A 23,052-nucleotide genomic window follows, 5' to 3' on the forward strand; every position below is an offset into this window, starting at 1 on the left:
AACATTTATAAGCCAGTGACCATAATGCTTTATAAGGAGTCCTCTTTCTGCCGAGTGCACCTCATCTTTTAGAGGAGACACAGTTAGGAAGCACAGGTCAGTCCATCATAGGACCACCTCTATGACAGTAACTCAAAACTTAGATATTCCCAAAGCCTCGTCTGCTACTATCACTTCCGTTGCACATTTGCAATGGAGGGTTGAGACTGTGAAATACTCTCCTTAGTGGAGGCCTTTTTCTGTCAGCCACTTGCTGGTGGGGTATCCACAGAGAGAGCAGAAGGGGACTGAAGTAGCTTAGAAAAAAATAGAAATATAAATGCTTTACATAATATTAAATGTATTTTTAAAGTAAGCACTTTATGAGAAAAAATTACAGTGATAGACCAGCAAGGGATGATATTTACAATGTCTGCTTTATATGCACAGCTTTTACAGCTTAGCCTTGAGTACAGAGTAATGGCCTGCTCTACTAGACATATTTTCTTGTGCTGTGATCTATACCTTGTACTTGACAGAATGCTGCAAGGGATGTTCATTTTATAATATAAGCATATTTTGTGCACATAGATGCCAACAGTTTATGTAACCTTGATATTTATTTAGCCATTTTTAAAAACTTAACAAGTCTTGAACGCAGCATCTTCCTCTTCAAGGTTCTTCATTCTTGTTCTGCATTTTGTTCCATTTAATTATATTCATCAGTTTTCCTCCAGTGACATTTTTGTATGTTTTAATTAAACATTTTTGTAAGAGTTCATCATTGCAGAAAGGGGACTACTGGTGAAGACTGTAGCTGCCCCTTACTGTCCTGCTGAACACAGTCTGTATAATCTAGTGCCCAGCATACACTGTGTGATCTTGACACGATTTTAAACGCAATATGCAGCAGCCGACTGACTTCCCGAGTCAGCCCAAATTTCAGCATCATCGGCCATCGTTCACATACACATATTGCATCTTATGATTGGGCTGTCATACAATCAAAAGAACTGGCTATCTTGTAGTGTGAGCAGTCTCACAAGCTGAATTTGCTGATGTCACTCTAAAATTCTATGATTTTAAAAAATAGGAAAGAAAGATTCTGTGGCTTCTCCATGTTCGATAACTTCTGGTACATGTAAGTATCTAATCAGAGTAAGCAGGTTTGTGACGTTCATTTGTATACTGTCTTAATGTTTGCCTCTTCTAGAATGGGACATTTAACATATAATCACATTAAAGCAGCAAATGCCTCTTCCCTGTCCTAGGCTTTCACTTTTAGTTGTTAAACAGTTTGCAAGTTCAATGGTTTGAATTTTGTTTCATCTCCATTATGTCATAAATGAAAAAGCTTCCACCTCCCACTGCTCACCTGTAAATATTTAAATTTCTCTCTTAGTCATTAATAATTTGTTGTCTAAAAATTAAATTTCAGAGGGATCCACAGTCGGTTCATAGCTAACATATGACTACAGTCTGAATTTGAATCACCCGAGTCTCTGGAGACATTTTATACAGTATCTCAAAAGGTTATTATTGGTTAGCCTTCGTAACGTAACATACAACCTGTACAGAGAAGCTTAGGACTATGTCTCAGTGTCACTTAAGCTTTAAAATCATGCTAACTTATGCTAAAGCATCTACGAACACAGTATTTTTATGTGGCTGCAATTATTCACTTAAAAGTGCCTCTCATTTAAACTGCTCAGTATACTTGTTTTAAATTCACAGTGACCTTTGGCCCAGCCTTTTAAACCAACACACTTTGCATGACCTTACATGATATGTGTACATTAAAGGACACTTTTTTCTAGTTTGGCAGGCCTTTTTTTAATGCTCTCACTAAGAGCAGATGCCTTTCAGCCCTTTTGCTTTTGTTTCATATCCTAAAGATCCACCACTTCAAAGACAAGCAGTTGGCGTGAGGTTGATTTATGACTGAACTCTCGAAGAGCTGGTGAAGAATTACCTTGTCAATCACCCCAAGGACTCGGAAGACCTTCAGTTCCTCTGCAGGGCTCCTCAGGTTCCAAGTGGGCCTTGAACTTAGCAGTCCCGGAGGCTAATGGAAGATATCAAAGATTAAACATCAATCAGAAAGGCACTTGAAGGAAGATAGCCTACTGGAGCAAATGCCAGATTGAAGAAAACTACATTTATCATAAATCAGATGGCAGAGATGAAAGGTGAAGGCTGCTTTTTTGTTGTTGTTTTGTTTTCTTTTCATTAAAAGGGTCATTTGCAATGCAGCTACTTATTAATTCAAAAGACCACAACGGATAATGAGAACAAGAAATGTTTTTCATAAACAAAAAAAAAAAAAAACAATGCTGCAATCACACTAGTTAAGATATATATCAGATACAGTTCTGTTATTTTTTAATAGATACAAATTTAAAACAATCTTTCTTAATCTGTAGCACCTGCCTTAAAAATAGTTTAAAAAAAATATTCATATATATATATATATATATATATATATATATATATATATATATATATATATATATATATATATATATATATACACACACATATATACACATACATATATATACACACACACACACACACATACATACATACACACACATACATATACATACATACATACTATTACATTATTTTCTATAAAACTCAAAATAATGAATTTGTATACAAATAATATTTGCATTTTATTTTGTAAATTAATTTGAGATTTGTAAATTAAATGACAAATGTGTTTATCAATACATATGGTACTAGACATAGATGCAAAAGGCAAGAAGCTTTAGTAAAAAATCTGCATTGATTACTATTAAAAAAATAAATAAAAAGTACATAGGGGCAAACCAAGTTGAAGGCTTTGGGTGACCAGAGGCTGCCCTAACAGAAACTAAAGTGACCAGGTATGATGAAGGTCATCATCAGCCTGACCGTCAGGAAGGAACACTGCAGCAAAGACCAGAAGCACAGAGACCCCAGCAGATAACACCTGGACCGGGATGCACCACCATACTGCACATCATAATAAACACCCAGAAAATAATGTTGTCTGGAAAATATACAGTCAATACTACATGTAAGACTTCTACTGTCAATCAGACAAATATTTTACCAACTTCTTGACAAACTGTCCAGCTCAAACAAAGATACTGTGAGATGTCACTATTATGTTATATAGGGCATTATTTTAATTCTGCATGCATGTTTTAATGCTATTTACAGTCAGAACATTCACAAACGACAGACCAACAAATTGATTAACTGCTAGAAAGACTGACATACTGATCAACTGACAGACCAACAGAGAGAGGCTGATTGACTGACATACTGACAGAGATCACTGAAGACTGTCAGACAGAATGACAAAAAGACTGATTGAACAATTAACAGACAGAAGAAAAGACCAATCAAAACATCATTTGAAAGGCTGACAGACAAACAGACTGAAAGACCACCATGCTGCACAACATAGTTGGAAAATAATGTAACTTAAAAATACAGTCACTACTATATACAAAACTTCTACTGTAATCAAATAATAAACATACAGACTGACTGAGAAATAGACCGGCTGTTTGACAAACCAACAGACCCATTAACAGGCCAATCAATTTATAGATTGAACAATTGACTGACAGACCAATCTACTAATCATTCAACATGTTGACAGACAAACAGACTAATCAACAGACCATCGAGAGAGTGACAGACCACCATGCTGCACAACATAAGTAACTGGAAAAATTTATATTTGTGAAAATATATAGCCACTAATACAGTCCATACACAAAACTTCTAATTAAACAACCGAGAGACCAATCAATTAACCAACTGACAGACTAGTGACAGACTGATCAATCAACTGCCCGCTCAATCCAACAACAGACGTATCCTCCAACAGGCAGACTGATTGACAAGACAACCAATCAATCAGCCAAGAGGCCGACTGACCACCCAACTGACCTACCAACAGAACAATCAATCAATTGACCAACTAACAGACTGACTACCCAATCGACAGACTGAGACACCAATTAATTTATCGACCACCTGACCAGTTGATCAACTCCCCCACCCTGCCCGACTGACTGAATGACCGACTAACCAACCATAGCTGAAGCTTTATGGCTACTAACTTGTAAAATGGCAGCACCCACTAGAAAAACAATATGGCACAGCAGGAATTTCAAAATGTGATGAAAAAATTAAACAAGCCAAAATCAATACAAAAGAACAATTCTGGGCTTCAAAACTTCAGTAAAAATCAATAAGTCATAAAAGAAAACTTATGAAACTTTAGAAATTTTAACAAAGAACAACCATTCATAAAAGAACACAAGTGTGTCCTAAAATGGAGTGGCACCCCATCCAGGGATGGTTCCGGACAGGTATTCCATTCTACCAGGACATGCCAAGACTTTCTAGAGTCCCAGTTTTGAACTAAACACAATAAGAAAATGGATGGATAGATGTATGAATTAATACAAGTATTTTAAATGAAGGGAAAGAACCAAAAATGTTAAAAGCTTAAGAACTCCTGTCCAACTGGCATTTGTCATGACTGTCCAAGCCCAGTGGCAACCTACAAAGAGCTAAACATGTTTTGTTAGATTAAATTTGTTCCAATGGGCAGTTATATTTAGCTGGTACAAGAACTGGAGACGCACAAATACATCCATTCTATTTTCACCAGATTGTAAGAAATCTGATTTACAAATAGCTCAGTACAGTGCGTATGATAGATGGTTTAAAATAAAACAGCTGCAAAATCACAGAGAGCTTCACTGCAAGTATGGAGGCAGCTAAAAATGATAAAGCACAGCGGCCCCAGGACTAACACCCCTTGTGAGATCTCTGAACACGGCATTAGTCTCTTGTGTGATATCCACTATCTTTCGGAGTTTAAACTAAATCAGCATATCCATGTCCCCCTGCAGCTGATAGTTTAATACTCAAATGTTTGTAAGAGGCCGAATCAAAGAATTTTTGAAAGTCTCAAAGGACAAGCTCACATGGCATTATTTCTTTTCATCTTACCTGACTGGGTGCACCAGAGACATTCTAAAGGGAAACAAAGATGAAGGCTGCTACTCAAAAGGTACAGATATTCGTTATCTCAAATTTTGTCCATTTATTTATTTCCTGAAAACATGTTATCCATTTCAGAATTGTATGTAGGTAGTCTACCAGCTGAGGACAAAATGTCAGTATACTGCACCACACAAACAGTGCCCATAAAAAGTATTAACCCTCTTGGAAGTTTTCACATTTTATTACCATCACAGAGAATTTATTTTGCCATTTTTGATACTGATGAACAGAAAAAGATTCTTTAATGAAAACAGAGTTGTCTAAATGAATTACAAATATAAATACAGTGACTTTTGAAAAATATGCCTTAGGGATCAATGAATACACTCATTAACTGCCTTAAGCACTTGAGGATAAATGTCATCTGGTTCTGGTAATTTGTTAGAATTCTGCCTATTTAATCTAAGCAGCACTTCTCCCTCTACAATTTCCAAATTATTCAGTACCTTCTTAGCAGTCCTTGTTACTGTCGAGAAGTTATCCAATTTTTCACGTAGGGAAATTTGGCTTTTTACAGAAGCTCTTTAAATACATGAATAGATAAATAAATATACACACACATACATTATGGTCTCATCACACACCAGAATGACTAAAAAGAAAGAAAAAACTTCTGACATGGCAGTCCCAGTCCCAGTGAGGTGCTATACAGCTGTACTGCCGTTAGTATGAAGTCAAGAGTTATGTTGAATGACTCGTTGGCTGAAAGTCCACAGTGTTAGTGTGTCAGTATGAGGATGTGCAGTATTGTTCATAATGACAGTCAGTTTTGTTTTAATTCTGTCCTTTGCTGCCAACTCCAGAAGGTCCAGAGTAGGTCCCATAATCGAGCCTGCCCTGTTAATCAGCTTGTTGATTGGTGGGCCTCTCCTGATGGGATGTTACCAGCCTAGTACACCACAGTATCAGCATCGCACAGGCCATCACAGAGTTGTAGGGACATAGTTTCCCAAGAAAAAAAAAAAAAAAAAGAGCCTGTTCTGCCCTTTCTTATATAGTTCCTCTGTGTTATGAGACCATTCTAACCTGTCATTGACGTGGACCCCCAAGTACTTGTAGAGGTGGTGCACTCCTACATCCACTTCCTGGGTCAACTTTCGCCTTTTCTGCAATATTCCTTTTTAGCTTCCCCAATTTCCTTTTTGGAAGATGCTCTCATGTTCACATTTACAGTGCATCCGGAAAGTATTCACAGCGCATCACTTTTTCCACATTTTGTTAGGTTTGCATTTGCAAAAACCTCAAGTAAACTTTTTTCACATTGTCATTATGGGGTGTTGTGTGTAGAATTCTGAGGAAAAAAATGAATTTAATCCATTTTGGAATAAGGCTGTAACATAACAAAATGTGGAAAAAGTGATGAAGCGCTGTGAATACTTTCCGGATGCACTGTAGTTATTAAATAGTGTGCAGCCCTTCCTCACAGATTCTGCATCCTAGTTTTTCTCTCCTGATTCCTAAAGCAGTGTGTATTAGGTTAACTGGTGATTCTAACAAGCTCTCTCCCTGTGTCCGTCCATGCGCATTAACTACTCTCAGTTGTAGTTTCCTATCTGTGCTTATAAAAGTTAAGGAAGGTCTTTGTGTGGTCAGAATGGCTCAGGTAGAATGAGAATTCACTTCCACAATCCTTTAAAGAGTATCCCAGAATGTGCACACTGCACACAGATTTAAACTTGTCACTCCAAATCTTTCAGAGGAGCAGCAGATGCCTCTGCACAGAAGGCAGATGAGAACAAAATTCAGCATATTTGTACTTGATACTTAAACTAAACCAACATACAGTAAAAGGTGACTTGAGATTTTTCTCCAGATAACTTTTAGTGGCACTGCCACTCACTTGTGCAGTGTATCTAATATTCACTTTAGCTAACATAACATGGTGTCCATTTCACTTTGTCATGAAAGCAGCTTGAACATCAACAATCAGGCAGACAATTGGGTTCGGCTTTGCCTTTCCTTTTTGACTGCTCCTGCAGCTGTGCCCGGGCTAAAGCTACCTGTGTTTGCTCTGCTGCAAAGGGCAAATTATAATTTAATATTTGCTGATTAAGGCAACAGACTGGTTCAATGTGCTTCTATTGGTCAGACAACTAAAAATTAAGAATTTCACACTACTCTGTGCATGTCACCATACACTTAAACTTGATGGTTATGTTTTGTAGTAGTGTATTTTAAAATGAACAAACACACTATATCAATACAGTCTGGTGCTATCCACCACTAATTTGAATGGTGCAAAACTATCCCAACTCGTAGTCCCAAGTCATTTTGTGGATTACGATTCATGACATTCAAATGCTTTTCATTAAGTAAACAATATACAGCATACCACAAACCTACCTTTACCTGGAAGGATCCATTTTCTGATGATGTTTTTAGGTGTTGACTGGAGATTTGTTCGGCACGCATTAAATATTCAGCTGTTTTTCTTTTGACAGCTTCACGGCGCAAGGGACTTGTTTCACCTTTTGAAAAAATATGTAAGAATTAATTAATGTTTTAATCAGTTGATAACTCAGAGATATTAGTGTTAAAAAAAATACACAAAGATTTCAATATGATACTTGTGGGGAACAGCCCGGACACAGACAGGTAGACATGTTATTTTCACCCAACACACGTTTATTTATCATATTTATAGTGCACATACCCAGTGCCGCAGCACCAATCACCCCTCAAGTCCTTGGCCACACTCACAATGCCTTTACAGTCTCCGGTCCGCCTCCACTCCTCTCCACCAAGCTTCATCCTCTTCCATCCGACTCTTGCCCCCTTTTATACACCCCAGAAGGACTCCAGGTGCTTCCTGAGGGTTTCTGTAGCCACACTCCTGTGTGGCGGAAGCTCTGCCGGTATATCCGGAAGTCCTCCGGGTGTCCCCAATCCTCTTCCCCCTAGTACTTCCGGGTGTGGCGGAAGTACTGAGGTCCAGGGCTCCCAAGGCATCGGGGCGCCCCCTGGCGGTGACCACGGGCCCCTACAGGGTTGAGCTTCCATGCTCTGTACCCGTGGCCCCCAAAGCAACCAGGGCGGACGCCCCCTCGTGTTCTGGAGAAGGCACAAGCCCTCCTCCGGTCCTCCTGGGCATCCCGTCCAGGTAGGAACCCCAGCCGGGTGCCACATACTCAATACAAGACAATCGAAGAAGTGTCATAATACTGTACTAAAAAAACCATCAAAAATTGTAACTCATGCATTAATTTTCTGAATCTGCTGTTTCCACTACAGAAGCAGGCACCCATAATGTATCCTGGTACAGGACTAAGACAACACTGTCATCTACCTCAGTGGGGATTCTGAGGAGTGGGCAGTGTGGCCAATAACCCACATCACAGTACAAGTAAAAATACTGACAGTTCTGGTAGCTGTCGTGTAAATAATGTGTTTTTATCTACTGGAACTTTCAAAGTGAAACACTTTTTTTAACAAATGTTATATGTCCACCTGGGTCTGATCCTTAATTCAAGTTTGCAATCTTTTAAGAGTTTTTATTCTTTGTTATATATTTTCAAATAATATTGAAAGCATATTCATAATTTTTGTTACTATTGCCTTGATTATTATGTATTATTATTTAAATTAATCCCTTGTGTTTTATGGGTACAACCCCCAAAAAGGCAGGGCCATAATGACATAACCAGTGAGGAACCGCCCTCCGCCTTTATATTCAGGGTGAGGATTAAATTCCCTTAAGATTGTCAGAGCGCCACGGAATATGATTAATCTTTTGTAGGTATATTTGGGATTTTCTGGTCTATGGTTATTTTTTGCTTTGGCGTTGGCTTCAGACCGGGTTGTTTTTTCAAGCATACCCATTTTACCTTCTTTTTGCTATTTATTTCCCTTACATGCCCATTTTAGGTGTTTTATTTGGTTTCACAAAATCCAAAGGATTATAGTCATCCTCTCCCTTGAAGGACATTTCTGTGTATTTAATATTTTTGAACTTTTAAGTCTAGAGCCCCACTTTGGGCCGTTGCAGGCTTTCGGAGTTTGGGGTCAGGTTGACTGGGGTGTAGCCTGTATTTAGAGCACACCAGTGAAGTCCTAGTCTGGTTTTTGTTTGTTTGTTTACTTTGAGGCCTGTTCGTCCTTTTTAACCATTCTAATGCTGCAGAGACCACAGCAGTAACAAATGGCTCAAGTACTTAATTGTTCACAGAGACGAGTCTCATTCTTTGAAACATTTGGTAACACTATGCTACTCAAACATTTTCAATAGGAGGTATTCACCTCCCTGGCTTGGACCAATGAAAGTGCAGCTTCTTATTCACTAGGGTGGCCATCACTGCACTAACACAAGATAATACAAGCCGCAGCTTATTTCTATCCTCTCCTTCCTGCTTCATATCGCTGGGTTTAAACATGAGGCAATTGGCAAGCCAACTTAATCCAATGTCTGGTTATAGCGGAGTGGAGCTAGCGTTCACTCCACTCACCAATCACGTTGAAGCATACATCAGTCTGGGTAATATTCTTAGAGAGTTACACTCACTTATTGCATACATAAAAGACCTTACCTTAAAGACACAAATACACAGACATACAATCTCATTTCAAGTTTCCTTTTTACGCATACTGACAGGTGTGTTGTACGTGCGGCCAGGTGTGAAGAGCCTCTCTGGTGCAGCCTTTCCTGTGTGGAGCCTCCTCGGTTGTCTCCTGACAGCCCACATTGATTGTTAGAGGTGGACTCCTCACTAGGCATGCCAGATGAACTGGTAGTAGCTGTGGTTGCAGTATGGATGGATGGCACAGGAAAACAATATGGACAAACTGGTCCAGAGCATTAGCCTGGTCCACATTCCTTTCTAGCACCTGAGCCCTGGAATGCTCAAGTCCAGTAATCATGTACAGTCCATTCCAAAAGTCCTTTGTGTTATTCTGAGCAAGTTTGCTTCTATTTAAGCCCTGTAAGCTTATTTTCCTACAGTCAGCATTTACTTCAGCTTTCTCTTTATGCCCTTCAGAGATTCTTTGTCACCAGCTTTGAATGCTCTTCTGTTCTTATCATGCAGGAGACTTTTTAGACTTGGTAATCCAGGGCTGCTTGTTTGGAAAGCAGTGCACTGCTACGTAGGGTACAACAGTGTCAATACAGAAGTTAATATGCGGTGTGATGCAGTGGCACAGTCTCTCCATGTCAACCTCACGTTAAGATGTTTAGAAGTTTAGATATCAGAATAAAACTAAAGTGAGTTATTGTCATGCACCCTTGGGCTACATTCTGAAAACCTGAAAGAAGAAATGTACTCTGGAAAAACTCTGAATATATTACAGCACAATTAACCACCTGAAAATCTCTTTGGTGCTCAGTGAAACGTTGAAATGAGGGGAGCACACGAGGGGTCCTGTGATATCACCAGCTCACTGCTGGTAGTCAATACCGAGATCGGCAGAGACAGTAACAGCACACTCCTCAAAGTCACTAAATCCTTAGACCGAAGGCTTGTTAATATTAGTGTCGATCATCACTAGTGTCAATTCAGTTTACTTTCCAGTGTGATCAATATAAGCAAATAAAAGAACTTTGCATGGTGGGAAAATGGATGGATGGATGGATTTTTTGGAAAAACTGAGAAGCAGGAGAATGCCAAGTAAACTCTTCTATAGTCAAGATCTACTGCACTCGATGAAATGACACTACACTACTCTAAACAAAAAAGACATTTATTCTTTTGCAAAAATATTATAATTTAGAGCAAATGGACTAGTGCAAATAAAACAATTTTAGGAAAATTAAAGAATACTGAATGTAAATGCCTAATGAACATATTAGTCTGGACAAAAGTGTCTTAATGACAACCTTCATAGGATCGTCGCCGGTCCCTTTCCATTTGCAGTGGTGCAGCTGCATCACTTACCGATCAGCCTGAATGAAAATACAGAGGCAAAACCCTCCCACTTATTTTATTTTCGTCTCACTTTCCTGTAATTATTCTGTAAATTGTTTGCACAACAATACAGGAAAACATCTGCAAAAACAGGTAATTAATGTGTCAAGCCAAACTAATGCATTTTATATGGAAACCATGCTTCGTCAACTGTAATTATAACTGATTTTTTTTTTTCTGTAAATGATTATTTGCTGGATGATGCTCGATGTAACATGTAAGTGGCTATTTCAGAAGTATGTATTTAAATGCATTATTTACAGTTGCAAGTGCTTGTTAGACAGAAAATCAAAAGTGCTGTTCCTTCGAAAGGTTCTGTTGGGTAATTTGCATACTTCAGTTCAGAGGGCAGCACGGGATTCAGCTTTTAAACATAAAAGAGCCTTTTTTTTTTTAAATACAAAGCAAAATAAAATACTCTTGTCTTTTCAGTGACAAATATTGTAATGTCAAATTATAAGGAGATGAGTCATTTGTCAAAGTGGAATCTTAAGCAATCTGTCAGGATTTATGATTGCTTGAAAGTAAAGTTAAGCTTTCTGAATGCACATACAGTCATGAAAAAAAACAAAACAAAAAAAAAAAAAAAAAAAAAAACAGCTCACTTCATTTATTTATTTTGAATTCATTGATTTTACGGTTATGCCCATTCACTCTCAGTTCAGCGTTTGTTTAGATGTCTGCTGTTAATGCTGTGCAGACTCCTCATATTAACAAAGACCTGATTAAGAGGCCAAGTGTAGACCTAGAAACTCAAATCCTTACTGTCCATCCGTCCCTCCTAGTGCTCCGACACACAGGAACACAGTTATTTAGATACCCCTGAACAGAACCACAAAAATACTGAACTCTTCCATTAGAAGAATGGAAAGACGTGTAGAGCAGAACTGGGGTCTCTATACATTGGCACTTAGTTTCAGCCTCTCAGCTGATCATCTCTCCTCCTGACACACAAGGTAAAAGTGGACAATGTGTCTTGGTCCTCACACCCAAGCTGTGGAATGAGCTTCCCATCTAAATTGGTCCCACTCACGTTCGGGAACCTCTTGAGAATAATAAATCTCTTCACTGTTGTGGACTAGAGAGCTCCTAAGCACAAAGAGGTCCAGAAAAAAAATTGCTCACTACAGCAGGACAGACCATCAAACCTGGCTAGTAACAAAAAGAGGACATGTAGAACCTCTAGAAATAAAAAGATTTATTCTTACACAAAATGCTCTGTAACCAAATAAAGCTCAAAGGAGCACACGAGGCCAATGAATTGCCTGAAACTATGAACGCAATCCAAGGCAAATAACAAGCCAAAATACAATCCAAAGAAAAGCCAAAACACAGAACAAAAGGTCAGAAAAACCCAGAAAACCAGAAAAGCACAGAAAATGAAAGCAGAAACTTACCAACTAGACAAGCGCATTCAATGAACCACAAAGGAACTGTGGGGTTCTCCTCAGCCGTTATTGGGTGGAGGGTAATCCGTTGGGATGATGGGCAGGTGGACCACCCTCAAAATACAAGGAACGTAGCAGAAGATATTTGGACATACAGAAACTAAATAAGTAACAAACATAAAAAATAAACTAAATTGACATAAACGAGGCTTTCGAACCCCAGCCAGGGTTCCAGGCATGACATTCACAGAGTATCATGGGACAGCTTAGACTTTCTACTTTTCTACACTCCTCCTAGATATCTGCAGACCCCATCAAACATTCAACTTGAAGCTTCTTGTCATGTGTCCTCAGCGTACAGGAATTCTTGCATGACCGGTCTCCTCAGAACAGTTGACAACAACAATGCCAAAAGGACCCGACACATTTCTAAAGTCATTTAGCAAAATTTGCAAACCCCGTTTAATCTAACTGAGGGTAGCATCTGTGGGCATAAGGCAGTAGCCGGCCCTGGACATTATGCCTGTCACTTATAGGGTCTGGTCATTTACAAATCACACCACTTTAGATTAATCAACAAATAACTTAACATGCATATGGAAAACTGGGGTATCCAGAGAAAGAAAATGTCCAGGCATGGGATTCAAACTCAAAGTTCTGAATCCATGAGGCAGCCACACTAACCACTGTGCCACCCGATACCCACTGTCATTTCTTTATATGTATCCCTTCCTGACAGCCAGCCGATGCTTATTTAGGCCAAAGATGCTTGACTTGCTCGGTTTTTGCTAATCCCTGGCAAAGCCAACTGTTGGCAGTCTACAACAACTCACGCCAGTCTTAATTCGGAATCAGAAAAATCAGTCAGGTTTCTCTAACCTCTTCAACAAGCAAGTCATGTAAAAAGAGAGATAATGCAGTCAAGTGTGCCTCATTCTGCTCCATGCGCTGGCCAAGTTGCTGATTTGAACACCTGTCAGATCAGGTACTAGCCGGCTGGATTCTGGATGTGACACTTGACTGAGACTGGTATGAAATGCCAGGCTCTGCCAGCACCTGCAGGTCTGGGTGTTGCTCATTCTTCTTTAAATGTCTGTCACTCTTTACTTTCCAGTCATCCTGATGGCAAGTTATATCAGTGCTAGAAATTCATGGTCTTCTACAGTACTTCAGGTTGCTAAGAGGGCATCACTCCTAATTAGTCTACCGATCCCAACAAGGCTTTATCTTTTAACATTTATGCCCACTTGGAAAATTAAAAAACATTAACTTAAGCTGATGTTTGTGCATAGGCAAGCAGTGTGTGTTAGCGGATGAAACGTTGAACTTTAAAAACAACAATGTTGGCCATTCAGTCCTCGCGTTGTGTGCAACATCAAACTGCTTGTATTTCTTACAGTTGGAGCACATGGGCAGAATTGTGCCGTATGGTAAATGTGTCACTCACACCCTAGATAAGGCCATTAGCCAAATGTACAATACTAATGTTCTTGAAATATAAGTTTAGTCAAAAGCATAAGAACTCCATACCAGTGCCGTGAAAGGAATAAAAGCGCATCACTCGTGGTCTTGTAATACGTCTGAATGGCTCGTCTTTATCCAGCAGCACTAATTTCACTGAGTGAGGTTGTCAGTGCTGCTCAATAAAGCTGTCATTGCACAACAGGGTCAGCACATCATTTACCGTGCGAAGTGCAATTGCTCATGCACATTTCCTCAGAGAAATATTGTCCTTGTTGTTCAGTGATTTCAAATCACTGGTGTAAAGGCCACATCTGGTCGTCTTTAATATGTGTGTAGTCTATTAAGGCAATGCATTCATTCTTGAGGGCTTGTAAAATGTATTCACATATAGGAATAAAAAAAAAAAATCAACTATTAGCAACTCTGAATAGGCCCTCCATCATACTGATACTGTTCACATACACATACACGGGTTTGGAGTTTCACATAAACAACAAACTGGACTGGTCTGACAACACAATGGAGCTGGACATGATGGCCTGACATGAACAGCAAGGTGCAGCAGAAGTTCTACCAGTCCATAGTAGCCAGTGTGGTGGTGTACACTGCAGTCTCCAGGGGAAGCAACCTGAGCTCAGAAGAAGCCCAATGCCTGAACAAACATATAAGGAAAGGCTGTTCTATCACAGGGTGAACCCTGGACCTGCTGGAAGCTGTTGTAGAAAAGAGGATGGTGGCAAAGCTGGATGCCACCATGGTAAATCCCCTCCAGGAGGCGCTCTCTTGGAGCACATTTATTCCACAGGTGGGCTAGGTGCCCCAAGGAACTTTTCTGCCCACTGCCATCAGGAAATTCAGTGCTTCCACCTGATGTACTGTACTTGTTCAGGTTATTTTTATTTATTTATCAATTCATTCACTGCCTGGATTATCAGTCCTACGAGTCTCTATTCTTGTTTTTTTATGTTTCTGCTGCTGTATGCATTTGAACTTCCTTGTGGTCTTAATAAAGTCTGACCTAATCTCTCTAATCCATATTACTAACCGAGAATGGTAAACCGGAAGGTACGGACCCAGGTACACGGCGATGGACGCAGGAGGCATAGTGCGCAGGCGCCTACAGCGCACGTCTCATAAACCGCAAGCGAAGTCTGATCCACCGCAAATGAAGGAGTCACGGCTCAAAAACGAAAGAGCTCAGCTAACGTAAATAAGAAATGAAGCAACAATGCGTCCATAGCTAACGACTAACGACACAGCCACACAAAAAAAAGAGGATTCTGCGCTGCACCCCAGAGTCAAACGGAAGAGGCTACGGAGGCCCCACAGGTCCACAAAGATAGTACGGAAGGCGCGGGAAAAATACGAAAGGCGCAGGCGCCTACAACGCGCTTCTGAACTAAACGTCCACACTACACAGCATGGTCCACGCACTTCTAACAACACTGCAAGCATAAACACGAGATAGTACAGAAACCCCACAGATCCGGACTGCACAACATATAGTATTGTATTACTGTAATGTGATTCACATAAGTACTCACAGAAAACACAATCAGAAGAGGCTTCAGCGTCCCGCCCCACAGTCAAACCAGAGAAGGTACGGAGTCCCCAAACGTCCACAAAACACAGCATAGTCAAACACGAGATAGTACGGAAGGCGCATGCGCCTATGCACCGCAAGCGAAGGAGCCACGGCTCAGAAACAAAAGAGTTCAACTAACGGAAATAGGTCATTTTAACAGTAAGTGCAATCATCCATATTACTAACCGTAAACAATGTATACCTAATCAACAAATCCCAAGGACAGACCACGGACAGAGTCGGCCTTTACCTCTCTGAGCCTGTATTTAGACATGGACAACTTTATGTAGCCTTCTCAAGAGTTCGGCATGCATGTGACGTTAACGTCAAGATTATAATAACTCCATACCAAGGAAAACTCATTCAAGGACAACACGCCATCTTTACTACAAATGTGGTGTATGAAGATATCCTTTGTACGTCATCTATACCTTTACGCTCCAATATATCTCATACACAGATCTGCGCAAACTCAAAGACATTCTATACTTACATAACATAACAATTAAACTGCTATTCTCATTTACATATAATTACATAGACCTACAGATGTCGTGACGGTGAACATGATACATATGTAACAATTACCAAGACAAACAATCTCAAATCTATTTCGGGTTACCCAAGACCAGGGGTTTGCGAGCGAAGCGAGCAGGGGGCAGAGCCCCCTAGTGTAATCTAAAATGTTCTTGTTGCAAAATCTTCTTTGCGCCTGAAAAAGTATCCAAAACAAGACAACGTTAAAAAAAATAAAAATAGTAAGCACATCATCACTGCAGATCAGTCGAAGACACACTTATGATGTCAAGTTCACTCGACTACACGGCCCTGTACAGTCCAGTCTATCAGCCATGGCAGCAGTCCGCCCAGGACAGTATTGTATGTGCAACTTAAACTTCAGCCTGTGCTTTCTTACATGTAGAATTTTTTCAGTCAGCACAGGTATTGCCTGATCCGATTTTATCCTTTTATTTTGATGTGACACTGGGCAAGATAAATGGTAGTAAATTGTTTCTCAGCTTCTGCTCAGCAGCATGAGTTCCAACTTTAACTAAGTACAAAGTGATCCAAGAATTGCAGGTGCTTGTTAATAAATGGAGCCCCTGCTGCATACCCTTCAACAAGGCTGGAATATAATATCCAAACAAAGCAGGTAAGAAAGGATAAACACAGTTGTAGCTCCTAGTCCTGCAAAGACCATGATTATGTATAAACAGCAGCTTCTTCACAGAGGTTATTCATTTGAATCAACACCGCACATGCAAGGAGGATTTCTTTGTAAAGCTAAAAAATACACTTTTTGTTGTAAGCTTTTATCGAGATCTTCATCACAGTAGGAGCTTTTCCACTCTAAACAAAACCATGACATTTCTGGCACTGAGGAAATGCATATCAGAACATTTATTCTGAAAGCAAGTCTCTGAACCATTGAAGATTTTTTTAAGTGACCTAACTAAACAGAACCGCCACTCACAATCATCCTATTATTGGCTTTGATTGATTCTAATGACTTCAAAATAACAATAACTGGATACAAATGTGTCACATTATACAGCCCATTAACAACAGAGGAAAAATAGAAACCCTATCAAAATTATTCAGAAAGGTCAGATTTATTCCAGGGCTTCATCAATTTCATAACTTCTTCTAACAAACATATGTTTCATCTTATTAAAGGAAAAGTGAAACGACAAAGAATACCAAACACAATGCAATACAACTGTTCAGTAGTTAGCACTGATGCCACACAACTTTAAAGTGCAAAGTCTCAGTTTGAACAATTTCGACAAGAACATGTCCATCGTGTCTGCCAGGGCACAGGGCATTTGTGGATTCTGCACTTTTTCCTCCATGTTGGTGTGAGGTTTTCACCCCATACTGCACTAAGGTTTCAAAAATGTGCAAATCAGGTTGATGCGAGACAGAATTTGATGTCAACAGCATGAATTCACTGACCCAACCAGCTTTGAGTCAAAGGCTGCTGGTGGTAGGGTGAAGATGTTGAGAGAGGTTTCTTGGCAAAAAATAGGCCTCTCAATAGCCATTTGGTATCATTTGAAAGTCACCACATACTAAACCACTCATGTGTATACCTTTATGGCATGGCCACAACCTACCCTTTTCCAAACAGATACTTGCCTTGTCGCAAAAATGCCTCATCTCAAACTGGTTTCAGTACCATGGTATTTGAATTCAATCCAATGGCCTACACAGTCATAAGAACATAAGAAATTCAATAAGCAAGTAGATATCATATAGTCCATCAAACTTTTCTGTTTGGCTAATAGTTAACATTTCACAATATACCATACAGATCATTTTAAAAGGTGGTAAAGGCCATAGCTCTGTAGTTTATTCCAGATTTCCACAACTCTTTGCATAAAGTAGCACTTCCTGGCTTCAATCGTAAACACACTTCCCCTTTTTTGTCCACTGTTGTTCTTGCACACGTGATTGTGAGTCGCCCTTAAGCTGAAAGAATTATGCTGGATCTACTTTAACAATGCCTTTAAGGATCTTCAAGACTCAAAATTAAATCCCTGTGCAGTCGACTCTGCTCAAAATTAAACCAGGTTGATTCTCCAAGTCTGTCCCTGCAGGACATATCCTCAAGGTCTGAGATGCACTTGGTTGTTTTCCTCTGCACAGCTTCAAGTGCTACTATGTCTTTCTTGTAGAATGGTGACCAGAACTGCACACAATACTCCAGATGTGGCCTCATAATTGCATTATATAGACTGAGCATAACATCCCTAAATTTGTATTCAACAGTTTTTACAATTTAGCCTAAAATTTTATTCTCCACTGTGCTTAGATGATGAAAATGAGAATACAACATAATCTCCTAATCGTTTTTACAGGTTACTTCCTTTTAAGACATCTCCCATCTTGCTTTTATAATTGATGTTCATTTTGCCCGCGTGCACCACTTTACACTTCAGGTTTCAGATTAACATGGTGGCTTATGATGAGGTGGAATGAATGAAAAATGAACTAAATAAAGCTAAAGAAACCTCCAAGAAATGTTTTCAGCATTTTGTTAAAACTATGATGAAGAAGAAAAGAAGAATTTAGGCAGCCCTGGAAGTTAGAAAGGGGCCCCTCCTTGGTACTAGACAGGTATAGCTAAAAAAATTGACGACATGAAATTTCACAATGTGAATCTGACATGTACGTACATAACATTCTCAATTCTGCTTAATCCAATTCAGACTATTCTGGCAGCACTAGTAACAAAGAAGGAATTAAACCTGCACAAGTGAATTTTGGAATTGTCAGTTACAAGTGGCATTTGGAATGAAAACCAGGGTACCCCAAGGAAAAGCCATGCAGTCACATGAGAATGTGCAGACTTCACGAGGACAATGACCAAGTGTGGGATTTGAATGGAGGACGTCGATCTGCGAGACAGTAGCACTAGCCATTGTGCCACTGTACTGCCTGTTAACATGTCATCAAATGCTATTTCGTAGCTTACTAATGGTTAACATGTATTTGGTTATCAAATGGTCAGGAAATAAAATTAAAATGTACTTGAGTGTAGCAACTATCAAAAATTCAATTATAACTCTTCTGCCACATCTTCTTCTACATTCATCTTCTGACAGTAAACAGATTATTTAAAAGCAAAAGGATAATAATTAGCAGTGCTTGTCCTAGAAAATAAAGTCGGCTTCTGCTAAATATTCTAGAAACACAAACAGTTCCAAACACTACTGCGATGCTGTGATATTTTGGTTCAGTACCCAAATTAAGAATTTTTATTTGAATGCAAATGACAGTTAGGAGTTGTTCTTCAATTTAATGATATTTACAACCCATTTGAGTCACCCATGATCCCCACAGCAGAGAAACAAATGAGCAGGTAAATATTTAGGTTAATAACAGAGCTGTCTATCTAAGTCTACACTTCCAAATCATTTGATGAAAAACCAACAGGGTGAGGGGCAAATATTAAAGAAGAGATTTTCCTGACAGATGTCAAACTCTTTACGGTCTACATCACTGGCTTCACTAACATGACCGGTGGAATTCGCGCATTTTGTTGTTACAATTGATACGGAACCCAATGCCTCATAATGGACCAGAGATGATAAAACTTTAGCTTGCACACTATAAGAATGTGAAACTGTTTTGCTTATTTTAATGCTTCAGCTCTAGAAGTTATCTGAGATATGTGTTTAATCAGAAAGTTTATTACTTATTCTGTGTTTTGATGCAACATTAAGGATGACTTTCAAATAAAATTAACAAGAGCTGGATAAAGTAACGCAGTGCATGCAGCATATCCTCCATAAATACTAGGACAGTAAAGGGTGCCAGTACAAAATGTTAAACCTACACCAAACAAACATACCCAGAAATCAAAGGCAACATTCTATGTCAATGTCTCTCGTATTTATCAGTTCCTCTCATTTTTAAGTTCAGTCAGTTATATATACAGGTAGATGATCAGGAATATAATTGATAACCTGGTAAAGTTTACAGATTCTAGCTATCCTAGAATCAGCCAAATCATCACAGGCAGGCTTTGGAAGATTAGTTGACGGTAAAATATTACACACAGGAAGTAGAAATGTTAAGATTTAAACACATAGAAGGTCTGAAAAGTATGGCTTACAAGAAGGACCTGGGAGTCATAGTGGACTTGTCACAATCAACTTCTAGACACTGTTCAGAAGCCACTGAGAAGGCCAAGAGAATGCTGGGTTATATAGTGCCCCGATGTGTAGAGTACAAGTCTAAAGAGGTTATGGTCAAGCTTTATAATGCATTAGTGTGGCCTCACCTGGAATAGAGAGAGAGACAGAGCAGCACTCCAGAAAAGGACAACTAAAAGAAACAGATAAAGAGGTGACATGACTGAACTTTTTAATATTAGGAAACGAAATAGTGAAATGGACTCTGGTCGTTACTTTAAAAGGAGTTCAACAAGAACAAATGTTACCTTTTAAATGTAAACCTGTGTCACTTCAGGCAGGTCCCACCATCTTACTGCCATCTACAAGCCTGTTATTGAGAGCAGCAGCTGCTCTTCATTAAGCAAATCAAAACTTCTAAAAAGTGTGTTTGAAGGATGATGTTGGTCTATTATAATAATATTTATGTATATATATATTTTTGGTCTTGAGCTCCTGTAAACTTTTAAATTTCCCCTTGGGGACAAATAAAGTGTATCTAATCTAAACCTGGGGACACAGTTGGAGACCTGTTAAGAATAAATCTCATTCAATCATTAGAAAGTTGTCTTCACACAGAGAACCACAGTTGCATGGAAACATTGCCAAGTAGTGTAGTTGAGAGGAGGACTTCAGGGACTTTCAGATCTCAATTTGTTATTTTAGTATTTCTGAGAAATTAGGTGGACAGGATTGGCGACAGGATTATTGGAATGAATGGCCTGTTTTTTAAATTTTTTTATTTTCAATATACTTTATTAATCCCCGAGGGGAAATTCTCTCTTCACATGACCTTTGGGGATCGGAGTGCAGGGTCAGTAGGATTCTTATCAAAAATTTCCTAAGGTTCTAATTTTCTATTGACACCAATACCAACTGCAACGTCCCAGTCATAATCCTTAAAGATGGCACTGGAAGTTAAGTCTCCAAGTAATTATGCTGTTGCTATCTTCTCCTTAAGTGGCTTTCCAAACTGCTTAGCAAGGGCAATAATAATGTAATCGGTGCACAGAATCCTTTGTAAGTATTAGGGCAGGGGGCGCAAAAAGAGAATACCCTAAAGCATTAAGGATGCAAGAAAACACCAAGAAATGAAAGCATTTTTTGTGCCTTTGCCCAGGGCCGGCCCTAACAATTGCGGGGCCCTATGCGAAACGGATTGCGCGGGGCCCAGTCGGGGTAGGGATAAGGATAATAAGTGAAAATTAAGATTTTGTATTAGAAAATAAATTCGTCTTTGCATTTTATTCATTCTTTACTAAGTACAAAATCACGATCAAATTAACTTTACGAGCCTTGCGTGTAGCGAAGCCATACAGTATATCATCAAAATTTTGTTTCCTACATAGATCACGCTCAATAGCAATAATTGCCAAATTGTTCAATCTATCTTCGTGAATTGTTGACCTCAAGTAATTCTTGATTAGTTTGAGGCGCGAGAAGCTTCTTTCACCAGATGCCACAGTTAAAAAAATGAAAAATGAACAAAATAAAGTATTTACTGATTTATTACGTCGTTATTGCATTTGATTACGTGATTTAACGTTTGAATGACAATTTGCATTTGATTATGTCACGTTTGCATTTGATTACGAGTAAATAAAATTTAAAAAAATACCTTAAGTCTACCAATTTAGGGGAACTTGAGGTAAGATGAACCACTTTTTAAAATGCCTTGTCAAATCCACATTTTTTGCTTTTTACCAGTAATTGTCAGTCAAATTATTGTTAATGATCTGCATATGCATGCGCTTGTCGCTTAGGGATGAATCGGTACGTTTTGAGCAAGTGTTTGTGAAAAAAATTTTTTTTTATCTTACCCCTACTACGGGTAAGATGAAACAATCGTTTGGGTAGACGAATCACATTATTTTATTTTGTAAAACTATCTTAAACATTTGAAATGAGAGACTATTCATAAAACAAATTGTATAAAGATACAAGCTGACGTGCCGATGATTCTATGGCTGACTGTTAACATAGGGTGTGTTATCAATGTACAGGATCTTCGAATTTTATACAACGCTTGTTTCTGAGGAACAAGCTTTACTCACCGGTGAAAAAATCTTCGTCTGGCAGAAAAGAGAAAATTTAAACCACTGCCGGTAAATTTCAAACTATTCATCCAAAAAATCGATAACATCATCTCCATAAATAGCTCCTCCTATCTGATTGGTTTCACTGAGCTGAGCCATCATAAGGTTAAGAACGGTGTCTGTTTCATCTTACCCCAAGTTCCCCTAAATGACGAGTTTAGAGATAAAGCACCCGAGCAGCTACAATTTTTTTTCAATTTTATTTACTTGTCGTAATCACTTGAAACAACGACGTAATAGATAAAAAACACTGTAAAAACATAAAAACAGAATAAACGCGCTGACCTATACATGATTATAAGTTATAATGGTTTAATTTAATAATTTACACCTAGAATTAGCGCGGGGCCTATGAAAGTGCGGGGCCCACTGCGGCCGCATAGGTTGCAGTGGCCGAAGGCCGGCCCTGCCTTTGCCTCACAATCATCATTTAGTTTTAATCAGAACTGCTATAGCATGCAGCAAAACACCAATTCTAACTTTTCAGTCTTGACACTTGAGAATGGCTTTGGATATTATAATAAAACATTTCAAGAAAAGGACAGGTGCCTATCTGAAATACCTGACATTACAACTGCATTATCAGAAATTTCCACACAATTGAGCTCTCGCTGTCTTCTCTTTAAGAAAATTTCCAAGTGTTTTTAGGATTACAGTTGTAGCTGTTCACACGAGTTAGTTTATATAACATTACACTCACAAACCAAAAGGTAGTCATATCATCAGTATGGCCTTGGCTTTAATCGTTTTGTACACAAAAAATAGCTAAAGCAAATCACCCTTAGTTTCCATTGATATTGACACATTTCTCATGCATCATTATCAATAGCACTATTCACACAGACTCGCAATGTTATTACTGTAAAGACCAATCTCATGGAGTGT

The 23,052-nt window shown here is 39.0% G+C and overlaps 1 protein-coding gene across 2 annotated transcripts in view; it reads right to left on the reverse strand.

Annotated features, from left to right (window-relative positions):
• Positions 1-23,052, reverse strand: part of rps6kc1 (ribosomal protein S6 kinase polypeptide 1) — a 151,571-nt gene that overhangs the window by 82,995 nt on the left and 45,524 nt on the right. For both annotated transcript variants that reach the window (XR_007933597.1, XM_028820164.2), the window contains exons 8-9: positions 7,402-7,526; positions 1,952-2,044 (exon numbers count right to left, since the gene is read on the reverse strand). Coding sequence is in view for 1 of the 2 variants with exons in the window: in XM_028820164.2 (XP_028675997.1) it covers positions 1,952-2,044; positions 7,402-7,526 (218 nt within the window). In the remaining variant the exon portion in view is untranslated. The remainder of the gene's footprint in view (positions 1-1,951; positions 2,045-7,401; positions 7,527-23,052) is intronic.

The sequence above is a fragment of the Erpetoichthys calabaricus genome, chromosome 15 (genome assembly GCF_900747795.2).
Source record: "Erpetoichthys calabaricus chromosome 15, fErpCal1.3, whole genome shotgun sequence".
Classification (NCBI taxonomy): domain Eukaryota; kingdom Metazoa; phylum Chordata; class Cladistia; order Polypteriformes; family Polypteridae; genus Erpetoichthys; species Erpetoichthys calabaricus.